We start from the raw sequence: 13,436 nt of genomic DNA, 5'->3' as shown, positions 1-13,436 counted from the left end.
GTGTGGTCATCTGCTGCTGTAGCCCATCCCCTTCGAGGTTTGAGGTGTGTTGTACATGCACTCTTCTGCATACTCTAATTGCAATGAGTGGTTATTTGAGTTACTGTTGCCATCCCATCAGCTCAAAGCAGTCTGGCCATTCACCTCTGACCGCTAGGATCACCAAGGCGTTTTTTGGTTTCTTCCTTTTTGTTTTTTCTCAGAGGACTGCCACCAACTGGCTATTTTCTCTTTGCAGACCATTCCCTGTAAATCCTGGAGATAGTTGTGAGGGAAAATCCCAGATCAGGCCACACTCCAGCACCACCAACCATGCTATGTTCAAAGCCACTTGAACATCAGTAGGTCATTTTGACCATGTTTACATGCCTAAATTCATTAGGGTGCAGCCATGAAATTAGTTGAACAGATGTACCTATCAAAGTGGCCAGTAAGCTGGTATATATTAGTATGTATATCAGGGGTTGGGAACTCCAGGCCTCAAGGGCCGGTGTCCTGCAGGTTTTAGATGTGTCCTTGATTCAACACAGCTGATTTAAATGGCTAAATTACCTTATCAGCATGTCTTGGAAGTTCTCCAGAGGCCTGGTAATGAACTAATCATTTGATTCAGGTTTGTTGACCCAGGGTGATAGCTAAAACCTGCAGGACACTGGCCCTCAAGGCCTGGAGTTCCCCTACCCCTGATGCGTATGTTTATTGAAGTTAAACGATCCTGTCCTATACCATAACGACAGCAAAACAAATTTTTAACCACTAGCTGCTGGTGAGTTTGTTAGTGGACACCTCAGATCTGTTTGGGCTTAGCGTTTAACACCAGTAAGCCCGCTTCCAGTTTTACTTAGTTTAACTCCACGCTCTTGCTTTTGTAACTAGCGGTGTATGCCGACTGAGTAAAGAAACTACCCCCGTTTTACACACAGCCGCAAAGAGGTGCAGCCCTGCCAATCTTATAAAGTGCACAGGTGCTTTCCATCATGCACACTGTGGATTAGTTAAGGTGTGTGTGGCGTGGCTTCTCACTCCGTAGGTGAAGTTTGAGCTGAAAGCATATTTTTACTGCAAGCATGAGTGCCGGAGGAACTCCTTACATTGGCAGTAAAATAAGTTTAATATCCAAGGCACAGATTCGTTATGAGGGCATTTTGTCTTCTGTGGACACAGACAGGTCCACAGTTGCTTTAGCAAAAGGTAGGTTGATGCTTTACAAGATGTGGCTCGAGGCTGTGTTTCTCAGTTAAGTCTTAAACAAAATTTGCTGCAGTTTAAAAAACAGCTGACTTGCTTTATGTCACTTCAACATATATTTTCCCAGTTAAATCTTACGGCACTGAAGACCGGCACACAGTTAGACCAGTGCCACCCAAAGATGAAGTTTATGAATTCATAATCTTCAGGGGCAGTGACATAAAAGATATTACTGTGTCTGAGCCACCAAAACCACACCATGGACTTCCTCGGGACCCTGCTATTGTTCAGGTGAGTAGGTGAAGGAGATTCAACTTAATTTTTTCCTCACTGTAGATTTATTTGAAATTGATAGAAAGTTTTGCAAAAGTTCATTTTTGTCTTTATTGTTGTGGGATCAGTCATCAATTGGCAGCTCCTCTGCAATGTATCACCCACGCTGGAGTCCTTACAGAGACATGATGCCCACCTACAATCAGCTGGCTGCTAGCTCTCTACTCAACCAGCAGTACAGTGCAGCACTGGGACTAGGTACAGAGTTCTTCTCAATATAACAGAGGATTTGTTATATATTTATGTTTGTGTAAATCTGGGTTTCCAGCATGGAAAATGGTCTTGCACCACTAGGCTTCTTTGTGCCCTCTCAATTCTAGGACTTTCAGGCCAAGCCAGAAGAGCCCCTATGGTTGAACAGGCTGTCCAGACCATGCCTATGGTCAGTGCTGCACAGAAAAAGGGAAAGACTACAACCCAGCCACAGAACAAACCGCTGGTGCGTCCAGTTCAGCGGTCTGGACAGGCTGGTGCCCAGGTTCAAAAAGAGAATATACCCACCAGTAAGTGGACTTTAACAGTGAACATTTACTTTAACATCAGTTGACTTCATTCCACTGCTTTTAAGTCCACCACGATAAAAAGAAAGATTATCATATATCATTTTAGGACAGGCACCATCTCAGCCAAGTGCTGCCTCAGCTGAAGGCCAAAATACAGGAAACCAGAAACTAAGGCAGAGACAAGGTATCCACATTTAAAATGTGCATTGTGAGCTGCTAATTCCTGAATGGCAGTAGGTTTGCTTGACTCTTTCTGCATGAAAATTAACTGCAATTATATTTATCAAACCAAATTTTGCCCATCTGCCTGGAAGCATTAAATTACAAAATGAAATGTCTCATACTAGATGAACTGGTTTGAGAACCAGTTTTAACGGGTGTGTGGTTTTTTTTTTTTTTTTTTGTTTTTTTTAAATTTCCCCTTCCCCTCTAAATGCTTATTTGCAGGCAGCCGCAGGTCCAGGAACAGAAGCAGAGGCCAACTAATAGTGAAAAACACAAAGGCTTCAACTTTGGCATTTGAGTCAGATTTTGATTTTGAAAGTGCAAATGCTCAGTTTAAAGATCTTACGAAGCAAAATGTTGGTATGTTTTAAAGATCACCAATCAATTCAGTTTTATTTGAGGTGACAGAAACTGAGCTGAGTATATACATGTATTTTGCAGTTGATAAGGAGGAGTCTTGGGAGACCCAGGATAGCCCTCCTGAACAGGAGGAGGAGCCTCTCAGAGATAAGTACTATGACAAAGCCAAGTGTTTCTTTGATAACGTCTCATCAGACCTCAAGCCCAGGTGACCTAAACAGTTTATTTGTAATATTTGTTTTGTGAAGCTCTGTAATATACTTACTCCCACCCTACAAAAAACTGTGCGTTTTAGGAGGACCACCTGGGCTGAGGAGAAAAAGTTGAACATAGAAACATTTGGAGTTCCTGGTCGCTTCCTGAGAGGCAGAGGATTCAGGGGGCGTGGACGCAGAGGGCTGAACGCCACTGAGCAGCGAGCGCTTCCAAAAGTTGGTAGTGGCAGAGTGTGAAGGATTTCCTTTTGTTAAACTGTTGTACATACTGTAGTTTTTGACTTGTTTAAGAGGAACCTCCTTGAGTTCAAACCTCTGCAACAGCACTCAGTGAAGATTTTTGTTTTGTTTTTTGTTTATCCCAAATGCAAATTTGTATTTTGGATCCTTACATGAAATGGGAGAGCAGTTTCTTTTAATCCAGCAACTGTGCACTTAAAAAAAAAAAAAAAAAAAAGCAATATTGTTACTTAGTTTGAAACATGCGATGTGGAATTTGTCTTTTTTTTTTTTTTTTTGTTTGTATAAAGTTACACATACTTGGCTGTTCAAATGTAATCCAAATGGGTTCTGAAGACAGGTTTGTCAAAATGGACAACTGTACTTTTGTGGTTTGTTTTGGCTTTTGCTTGTTTTGGGTTTGTTTTTTTTTTTTCTTCTTTTTTTCTTTCCCCAGTTTGATATAAAAACTGAAGACGCATGTGGCACAGTAATAAATATGTGATTAACAATATGGCTCTCTTGTAGCATTTCTCCTGCAGAAGTTGTCGCCACAAACCCTTTAGTCTCTCCTCCTAATAGAATATAGGAATTGAATGTTCTTCCTCACACTTGGAGCAGAAATGTTTACTACATGTCGTAATATCTTGAGTCCTGTCGTTGTGTTGGGCTGCAAATAGAAGTGAGTTGGTGGCACTTTGGGCCCAGATCTTCCAGTGTGTCCTGATATGAACCACCTTCAGAAATACTGATCCTATTCAGCTCTGAGATGGCATCGGAGTCCCCCTCCTGTGCGTCGATGTGAAGGTCTCTGTCGAAGTCCCCTTTTTTCTCTGGGAGTGAGGTTGTCTTCTGTAAAAGGTGGCACATGCAAATGTGCCAGCAGTGATTATTTTTATTTTTAAATAATGCAGCATAATGGACTAAAGACTACCAACCTGACGAACTGGCATGAGTTCAACGGACTCTGTAGCACAGCTCATGTTTTGTGATTGGAGGACGTTCATGTTGCCCATATCATCAAACTGCATAAAGAAAGTTCACACATTTCTTCATCTCTGATTTCAAAGTGAAAGATTACAAACACAAATCTCTGGTGTTCTACCTGATGGCTGCTGTCATAGCCAGTGGTTATTGGAGAATTCCCGTCTGACTGAAATTTGAAAAAGAAACCATTTAATATTTTAAGATCCATTTGTAAGACATCCTTGATCTTCTATGGGTGTGTACAACCTGGTTCTGAGGGTAGCTGTGTTGGTAGGACAGGCTTTCTCTTCTTAAATTCTCACATGGTGAGTGGATTTCCTGTTGGGAAAGGGTGACAAGACCAGGAGGTGATCTATAGAGGAATCTGTTCACACTTTGAGGGATGCATTTACAAAAGTGCATGCTCCATGGAAGAATGACCTACCTTAGGTTGTGAGTCCTTGGCTGTCATGCATATAGAAGCCAGTTGGTGAAACTTTGGACCCAGATCTTCCAGTGTGTCCTGAAATGAGCCCTCTTCAGAAATACTGATTGCCTCCAGCTCTGGGATGGTGTCTGAGTCTAGCTCTGAATAGATGTGAAGCTCATCGTCTAGCAAGTCCCCTTCTTTCTCCCGCAGAGAGGTTAGCTTTTGTAAAAAGCGGAACATGTCAAAAGCAAATACAAATATGCCTGAAGTGATTTGTTTTTTAATGGTACATGCTCATACATTTTTATTAATTTTTTTTAAATAATGCAGCATAGGAGATGTGACATACTTAAGAGACTACCAACCTGATGAACCTGCATGTCATTAGACTCCGTAGCACAGCTCACGGTTTGTGTTTGGAGGACGTTCATATTGCTCATGTCTTCAAACTGCACACAAAAGGTTCACATTTCTTTATCTCTGATTTCAAAGTGAAAGATTACAAACACAAATCTCTGGTGTTCTACCTGATGGCTGCTGTCAAAGCCAGTGGTTATTGGAGAATTCCAGTTTGACTGAGATTTAAAGAACAAAAATATATAGTTATTATTTTAAGATCCATTTGTAAGTCATCCTCAATCTTCTGTGGGTGTGTACAACCTGGTTCCCAGTGTAGCTGTATTGGCTGTATTGGCTTTCTCTTCTGAAATCCCCAAAGCGTGGGTGGATGGACCTCTGTGTAAAATCCTGTTCAAAAGGATGACAAGAGCAGGAGGTGATCTATAGAGGATTCTGAGATGCTTTTACAAAAGTACATGCTCCATGGAAGAATGACCTACCCTAGCTTGTGAGCGTAAACTCCGAAAACTGCCAAAAGTCTGAACTTCATTCATACCCACCCTTGCTGAATATCTCCCATTTCTCATCCCATTCAGTGGAATATGGAAATTAGATTGATTATATTGCTCCATACAAACTGGTTCTTCCATAATAGTGACAGGAATCTAAAGAAAGAGAAATGGTTTAATGATATTTCCCTTTAAATGGGTCATTGGCATGGATGCAAATGTTTCTAAACAGTGACCTCGCAGTTGTCTCCTGGTGCCTCAGTGTTTGATTGGAGGAGGATTCCTCCTGAACAATCTTCAGGCTCCATAGTGATAAACTCTCTTTTGGACGAGATGCTGAGAGCCAGCAGCAGCAGAACTGTCAAAGAGTAAAATAAAACTTATACTGGGTTCTTAGAGATGTTAGCACACATATCACAGTTCTCCTACACTAAAGTAAACGGTGTGTTTCTTACACAGAAGAAGTAAGAGTGAACAAATTATTATGCATAAAGCATAAGGGCCAATGTTTATTTCAGATTTCTGGCGAATTCGACAGTTTGGTGTCAAAGTGCAGCCACATGCAGTCACACTGAGGTTGTAAACTTTAAATGCTCCCTGCATGTCGGAGATCTTTAGATGAATTGTGTGTTGACCATAGGACACACCGGGCTCCTTCACCAGACCAGCTGTGTAACCTTGAAGAAAAGATCAGGAAATGATAGGATACTTTAGGAGTTCTGGCTTTTGTGCTTGTTTTTCTGTAATATGTCACTAAATACATGAAGGATGTTTCTACCATAACCAGGATTCAGTCTCCATTTTCCTTCAACATTTCCCAACAGTTCAAAAGTGAAAGGCCCTCCATAAGGGGCTTCATCTGGGTCAAAGGCCTCGATGTTGGTGGTTGTGGGGGCATCAGACACACACACATCCAGGCTGTCCACTGTTAGCTGTGGCACATTGTCATTCTGGTCCCACACATGGATATGTAGTGTAGCTGTTCCTGTCATTGGTGGTATACCTGTCCAAGATGCAAGAAATGTAGTACAAAAAAAGCTGTTTGTGTTTTAAAAGTCAGAGTGTGTGTTTACCTTTGTCAACTGCATACACTAAGATGGTGTAGGTGCCGTTAACAACGTGTGGAGATTCTCTGTCGGGCGTCTTTATCATTGTGATGTTTCCTGTGAGGGGATCCACCGTCACCCAGCCAGCAGGATCATTTCCTACCTTGTACCTGTGGACAGATTCAGTGCACTTAGACAGAACTGAACAGCTTCAGATCAACGTTCAGAAATGTTTAATCAAATAAATCGCTTACACAAACTCTTTGGAATAACTGGAGTCAGGATCCACAGCTGTCACTTTATCAAACCAGGTTCCAGCGGGTACGTTCTCCATCACCACGACCTCTTTCACCGTCATGCTGAATTTAGGAGGGTCATTGGTATCCTCCACATCAATGGTGACTTTCACAGACTGAGGTTCAGCTGCACCAGAGGGATCATGGCCTTTAATGGTGTCAACTTTCCAGAGGCCTGAGGGCGTCCTCTCTTTTACTTCACAGGAGTAATACGGTGCCTCGTTTTCCACTGAGATCAGCAGCTCCCTCTGCGCCCCATTCTCAAAGTCTAAAGGCTGAAATTATACAACAGAGTTGCAAAATCAGTAAAAAAAAAATTGTGAAATTCAAAAAATATTGTCAGCATCATTATATAAGAGGATAATAAATTTTTTAAAAAGCTGTGGGTGTCATTGTAATGTATAGCATGCAGTCAAACACCACTTACTTCAACTACTGTCAGGATCCCATCATTAGTCTCTAAGTCTGTTAGTATCTTGAAGTTCTCTCTCTCGTCACCATGTATGGTGTACCTGGCTCTCCATGCAGAGGTGTGGGGGGTGTCTTTGTCTGTCACGTGCAGCCTCAGAGGAGAGACCCCAGTCTCAAGCTCCTTCACTTTACCAGCGCCCTGTAGTTTGAATACAGAGTGTATAAACCTGTAGAAGAATTTCCCATTGCTAATACACAATTTTAAGTATACATTTTTTCTTATGTGTCTGTTATAATTTATGCAATTATAGAGTCAGTGTGGTCTATTCACAAGCAGATATGATTTTATAAAATAATGATTTGGTGGTTATGTAAAGTATGGAGCAAGCCAACTACACAATTTTATTAAAGTAATACTGTGTAAAACTGTGATTGCTTGATGTTAGTAGATTGCAGTCACTTAAGTTCTGTTTTATTATCCTTCCCAATTCAAGTCCATAATCATTAAATTTAGTCCAGCAACTTTCTCCTTCCCTTTGGAGCAGATCTGAATACACCCCAGAGTTTTTCCATATCTGTGGAAGGCTGTGAGTTCACAGTTTAGCTTAGATGTCGATGTTGGGTAAGAGTTCCATATGAGTTAGTGAGAAGAGAAGCTCTCTTCTGTCCAATGACAGCCAGGCTGAGGTGAAATGTTCAGATACGCTGGTGTTTTCTGTCGCTAAGTGATGCTATTAGCATTCATTAGCTACTGTTAGCAGCGTTAGTGAAACTTTCTTTAAAGTGAATGTAACTTGTACTCTGACACTTAGTGAATAAAGTCTCATATGATGTGAAAATGCACTCAAACTGTTTATTAGAGGGAAACTGAGTGAGCTTTCACAGCTTTCACAATAAGCAAATCTGCTTCTATGCATTTTAATGGATTAAATATGAGTTTATGAGAAAGTATTAATTTGGCATAAATAGACAATAATCTATATATTAATGAGAATAATATCATTTTTTTCTATTATAAAACATAAAAAATTACTGACTGCACCTTTAAAACGTAAACTCATTGTGAATGCAGTATAAATATGAGTTTATATTTATGTTTGACGAACCACCAGGGTGTCTTGCCTTCTATTCTGTATACACTACACATAGGTATCAGGTTACAGGTGTGAAACTCCTGAAACTGGTGCTGTTTGGAGTTTGCAACACCAACTGACTGCCTACCGTTTGACCGCTGATGACTGGAAGGTGGTTGTTGCCATCCCGTACATGAATTACAACAGTGGTTGAACTGGACAGGCTGACTACTTCACCGTGGTCTTTGGCCTCCACCGTTAATGTAAACTTCTCAGCCACCTTAACAAAAGCAAATGGAGAGTTTTACATTAATAGGCTAATAGCATAACAATGTATTCATAGGATACATAGATCATAGTGTATCCTAGACAGTGGCTCCTACAGTAGTTAGACCATTATGCACAAAGCTTACGGGTGTTTTTTTGTATTACACGAATGGGTTTTTTTTATAATAAGGAAACATTTGTAACCTTTGTGATATTTGCAAAGAATCTGTTGCTGCTCAAAGTGAGCATGCGCATCTGCATAAATAGCTCCGTAAGTTTTACTTACTCAAGTAAAGAACTAGCCAAATCGTTCTCCTTACTCATCTTTAAAATGTTTCGTGCTCCTGACATATCAACAAAAGAGTCTCTTACCTCATGATTTAAACATCCTTTGAATGAAATGTATCCAGACTCATCAACGAAGACTTCAGTGTCTCTAACAATTGGAGACACAGATTTGATTTCATAGTGGAAGGTTGAGTTTAGTGTTCCGCTCTCGTCTATGTCAGTAGCGTGCACTTTCAAAAGATTGGAGCCTGTCGGGAAATAAACAGTTAAGGAGCATATGTAATACTCAGTGTTTAATTCAATTCAAAGGAAGAAGCACACACACACAGACACACACACACAGGGCTAGATAGATAAACACACAGACATGACTCACACAGACACAGTGGGGGAAATAATTATTTGATCCCCTGCTGCTAATTTAACTTTGCTCACTACATTAGAAATGAAGAGCCTCTTTTCATTTCTAATGTAGTTTTATTTTAGTGGAAAGAGACAGAATATCTACCAAAAATCCAGAAAAAACACATCACATTAAAAGTTGTAGGCACACAGATTCCAATCAATCAATCAATTACAGATCCTCCTAATCTCAGCCTGCTATGTATATGAAGTACACCTATCCTCAGAGTCATTTTCTTTCATTCCAACCTCTCCACCACCACAGGCAAGACCAAAGAGCTGTCAAAGGATATCGAGACAAGAATGGGCTTGTAGTCCACTCTTGCCCCATGGAGGTGGGCTGGAATGGACTACAAGCCCATTCATGTCCCCGACACCTTGTTGAGATGGTAACAAGTGGTGATGCAATTGTTCAGCAATGGAAGCAGTAAAAAAACGACGTGCCATTCTGTCTCTCACCATTAAAATGAAACTATGATAAAAAAAATGTATTCATTTGTAAGTGAGCCAACTTACAGAACTAGCGGGGATCAAATAATTATATGTACATATATATTATTATTATTATTTTTTTTTTTACCTTGTGTGTTTTCCTGATCAACAGTAGTCTCATACAGAGTATTCTCAAAGCGTGGTGGGTTGTCATTGATGTCCTTTATGAAAATCTCAAGTCGTAACCTGGTAACCTGTCTGGTGTCAGTTGACACGTCCATCTTTCTGGCCTCACATATTAGCTAGACATCAAATGATACCATGAAGACTTAGTTACAATAGAAAATAAATAGTAAATATTGTGATCTATGACATGGAAAGATTATCATTAAGTGGTAAAGTTCTGTGACAAGAAGTTAAAATAATTTTTAAAGATTTTTTTTCAGCCTTTTTTATGCAACCAAAGTAACAAAATTTGACATTTCTAGTATGAAATCAGGTAAAGCTTCTGACAATATGCTGACAGAAACGTAAAGTGTAAAAACTGTTGGTTGACAATAAGCATGAGCATGCTTAATATGCACTCTCATTAATAGTAACTACTCCACAATAACAGGTGTTCACTGTCACTATGAATAATTTGTACATGAACAGAAAGACTGTGGGATCACTACATGTTGGCGTTTAGCGAGTGTTGATTCTAACCTCAAGTTTTTGCCACTCCTCATAGTCCACAGCCTTGTGGACGTACAACATGCCAGACTCTTTGTCAATGGAGATGACTCCCATCGGCACCTCATCCACCCCTTCTCCATAGAGTTGGAAGGTTAGTCGATTTTGCCTATCAATATTCACCTACAACACAACAGCAAATGTTTGCATACGTAAACGTCCGTTTTGTGATTTTAAATGATTTTATTGCTATGAACCTGGGCATGGTTAAATAAAGAAACGTGCAAGTATCAAATGAATGCAGGTGTTAAATCAGCTTTAATCAATTAACTGATTATTTTTGCATTATTAGTATTAGTTTTTTGGTAGCTACATTAAAAAAGTTCACCTTAAAATTAAATTCACTGTGCATTTATATTCCACAAAAAGTACATTTGAAACGTAAAAACCTATACATAAAAGTTTGTTTTTTTCTGTCATTTTAAAGTCTTTCAGTTTATGAAATTTGGAAATGGACACTTTCCGGTTAAATTTCTCACCTTGCCCAACTCATATGGGAATGGCCCTGGATAACCCTCCTCAAGCTCAAACGAGTCAGTAGTCCATTCCCTCCTGTGACGGCTCAGCAGCTCTGAGCTTCTAGCACCTGATAAACAATAAACCTGGAGGGCAAACAGTCAGTCAAAGCAGGAATGTTAGGGGATGGGCTTACGGTGAAGTTATAATTTATGCGTCTGGGGTAATGAACTTCTTAAAAGCTCACTGATGCATAGTTGGTAAACCAGTTTTGATAAGGTGCGCACACACGCATTTCTGCAGATATGCAAAGGCTTTCCGAGTATAGCGTGATAAGAGAAATGAACCTGTTCAAAAGGAAGTCCCAGATTTGTATCGCTGAAAACAAAACATTAACTCCATTTTAGGCAATTTCAGAAAACGTTTTCAAGAATTTTGCCTTTCGTAGCCATGTGATACGACAGATGAAGAGATCCATTAGGGCACGCAGTATTTGCGCACATAATTAGCATGTCTGACAAAGGAAAAGTCAAAGGAATACAAAAGTAATTGCTACGTACCAATAAAAAGAAGTAGCGCATGACCTTTGTTCACTGCAGTCAGCTCAGAGTGAGTAAGGACTGACTTCAGTCAGCAAGCCCAGCCTTCTTTCCACACCCACATATGCAACCGTAAAATCCTGTTTTTGTACGCGCGTGTGTGCGCGCACGCGTGTTTCTATGTTTGCGTGTGTGTCTGTTTACCTGCCTTTCCATGGAACCAGCTGTGACTGACAGCTGGAAATCAAAATAGGACAAACTCAGTCTAACGAATAGAAGCCGTGTTTTGTGCCTTTAGTTCCTTGACTGCTTTAGTTTGACGATAGGTTTGTTATGTGTGCTTTGTATTTAGTTCTACCTTCCTACTCTCATGGTCTGTGTTTAGCCGTCCTCCCACCTGTGTCCTCTTCCCTTGTTATATGGTGTGTTTTTGTCTCATTTTCCACTTGTCCGTTGTCCCATGCTCCCTCATGTCTGTGCTTCTCCTTGTTCTGTGTGTTTTGTAGAAGTTTCATTGTGTTGGATTCTTTGTTTGTAACCTGCAGTTATTTTGTAAGAGCTCATCATTAAAGCTGCTTTTTGAGATTAAGTCTTGTTTATACTGTGCATGCATTTTGGGTCCATCTCCTTCCTGCCAATTAGCGATCCTCGACAAAAAGCAAAAACAAAAGAGTTTGTACAATGCTAAACAGCTTGAAAGTCAATATTTGTTATGACCACTTTTATTTTTCAACAGAGTCTAGTTAAGATTTCTTGTAATTTTTTTTTTTACTAGTCCTCAGGAATAGTTCTCCAGGCTTCTTGAAGATTATTCAAAGCTCTTCTTTCAATGTTGTTTTTCTCTCTGTCAAGATGATGCCGCACTCCTTCAATAATGCTGGGCTGTAGGGAGGCCAATCCATGACTAACAGTGGAAATTTTTATTAAACCTGACAACTGGTAGTCATGTGGGTTCCGGAGCTCTACAGACTTCTAGCCTTCCACAGTTACTCCTGTGGAGAAATGTGTAGTGAACTCCACCACCACAGGCCAATACTTAGGGTGTGGACTTGAACTTGTGCCAAGCTGCTTTGCCTCGGTGGATTTCTGGCTGCCGGGCTGAGGTCCCGATACATCAATGTATTTTAATTTGTTTTAGACTGATGTACTTTGACAGGGAAGAGCTGAAGCTTATTTTGACGGCTGTCGATATTGTTGTTTTGTTTATGTGTTTTATTTTACTGTCTCAGTAGGCACCTCATGTATTTATTGTATTTTAGAGTGGTTTACCCTTTTTATATATATATTGTTGCAGACAGTGAAGGCGCTGCATGGAAAACTAATCGTTTTTTCTTTCCGATTTTTGCATGCACCGTGGTGAGCTTGAGTGGAGACGGCACTGAATATTTTATTTTTTATAGTGTTTTGTCCGGTTGGGGTTCAGGGTGAGTTGCCGTCCCTTTTAAACGTGTGTCATATGTTGATTTGTGTTTAACAGGTTCCCCACAGCGCTTATCCTGTCCCCCACGTACAATCATACAATTTTAAAGTTTTAACCGTATTTAATGAAGTAAAGCTTTTAATTGTTTTATACGGAAGAGGATTAGGGCCACTGGAAAAAACAAAAAACAATTCTGACTTTTTTCCTCAGAATTCTGACTTTTTTCTCAGAATTCTGACTTTTTTCTCAGAATTCTGACTTTTTTCAGAATTCTGAGAAAAAAAGTCAGAATTCTGACTTTTTTCTCAGAATTCTGATTTTAATCTCAGAATTCTGACTTTTTTCTCAGAATTCTGACTTTAATCTCAGAATTCTGAGAAAAAAAGTCAGAATTCTGAGATTAAAGTCAGAATTCTTTCCTTTTTTTCCCCAGTGGCCCTAATCCTCTTCCGTAGTTTTAGGTGCTACTATTACATGTTTACTTTTATTTTGTGTTAACATTAAACCCATTTTAACTGACTGTATGGCTACAGCTCTGTCCTATTGAAGTAGGTACCTACCATGGGTCACACTGTGGTTATTAAGACAAATGTGATAAGCATTTTGGCATGTGTGATGAGATGCTGCATATATTTTATCACACTGTGGTGGGCAGTGCTCTCTATTATACTGTGGTGTTTTGGTGGTGCAGCCCGACAGACAAACACTTCTACAACACCACTAGAGACACATGAATGAAATGCAGTGTCATTAAAAACACTTGATTTTTTTCCATATTCTTCAATGA

General features: G+C 40.0%; 2 protein-coding genes across 5 annotated transcripts; one reads left to right on the top strand and one right to left on the bottom strand.

Moving 5' to 3' along the window:
* Positions 1-954: 954 nt before the first annotated feature.
* Positions 955-3,555, top strand: lsm14b (LSM family member 14B). Of its 2 annotated transcripts, none has more exons than XM_026168741.1 (8): positions 955-1,191; positions 1,316-1,479; positions 1,590-1,719; positions 1,842-2,024; positions 2,131-2,208; positions 2,472-2,609; positions 2,691-2,817; positions 2,905-3,555. In XM_026168741.1, exons 1-8 carry the CDS (start codon positions 1,068-1,070, stop codon positions 3,059-3,061), a joined length of 1,101 nt encoding a protein of 366 aa, XP_026024526.1. In that variant the 5' UTR covers positions 955-1,067; the 3' UTR covers positions 3,062-3,555. The 2 variants fall into 2 exon arrangements, with proteins under 2 accessions (XP_026024526.1, XP_026024527.1); XM_026168742.1 differs by having other exon boundaries at positions 2,472-2,605; positions 2,905-3,010.
* On the bottom strand, positions 3,223-11,309 carry LOC113022832 (cadherin-like protein 26). 3 transcript variants are annotated; one of them, XM_026168692.1, is made up of 21 exons: positions 11,251-11,309; positions 10,714-10,836; positions 10,208-10,357; positions 9,651-9,804; positions 8,753-8,916; positions 8,262-8,393; positions 7,057-7,239; positions 6,588-6,904; positions 6,361-6,503; positions 6,066-6,290; positions 5,743-5,964; positions 5,524-5,645; positions 5,279-5,443; positions 5,100-5,186; positions 4,967-5,014; positions 4,805-4,888; positions 4,455-4,658; positions 4,277-4,348; positions 4,149-4,196; positions 3,982-4,068; positions 3,223-3,895 (listed from the first exon to the last, which is right to left on the bottom strand). In XM_026168692.1, exons 1-21 carry the CDS (start codon positions 11,269-11,271, stop codon positions 3,674-3,676), a joined length of 2,973 nt encoding a protein of 990 aa, XP_026024477.1. In that variant the 5' UTR covers positions 11,272-11,309; the 3' UTR covers positions 3,223-3,673. The 3 variants fall into 3 exon arrangements, with proteins under 3 accessions (XP_026024477.1, XP_026024478.1, XP_026024479.1); XM_026168693.1 differs by having other exon boundaries at positions 5,339-5,443; XM_026168694.1 differs by lacking the exons at positions 4,149-4,196; positions 4,277-4,348; positions 4,455-4,658; positions 4,805-4,888.
* Positions 11,310-13,436: the final 2,127 nt, after the last annotated feature.

Source organism: Astatotilapia calliptera, chromosome 5 (genome assembly GCF_900246225.1).
Source record: "Astatotilapia calliptera chromosome 5, fAstCal1.2, whole genome shotgun sequence".
Lineage (NCBI taxonomy): Eukaryota > Metazoa > Chordata > Actinopteri > Cichliformes > Cichlidae > Astatotilapia > Astatotilapia calliptera.
The sequence above is the reverse complement of the archived record's forward strand: the minus strand, read 5'-3'. Positions and strand labels throughout refer to the sequence as shown.

Coding starts and splice junctions, on each gene's coding strand:
- lsm14b (XM_026168741.1), top strand. CDS start 1,068: ATGAGTGCCGGAGGAACTCCTTACATTGGCAGTAAAATAAGTTTAATA. Junction 2,209..2,471: donor GAAACTAAGGCAGAGACAAG/GTATCCACATTT, acceptor GCTTATTTGCAG/GCAGCCGCAGGTCCAGGAAC. Junction 2,818..2,904: donor TCATCAGACCTCAAGCCCAG/GTGACCTAAACA, acceptor TGTGCGTTTTAG/GAGGACCACCTGGGCTGAGG.
- LOC113022832 (XM_026168692.1), bottom strand. CDS start 11,271: ATGCGCTACTTCTTTTTATTG. Junction 5,646..5,742: donor TTCACTCTTACTTCTTCTGT/GTAAGAAACACA, acceptor ACTCTTTGACAG/TTCTGCTGCTGCTGGCTCTC. Junction 5,444..5,523: donor CACCAGGAGACAACTGCGAG/GTCACTGTTTAG, acceptor CTCTTTCTTTAG/ATTCCTGTCACTATTATGGA.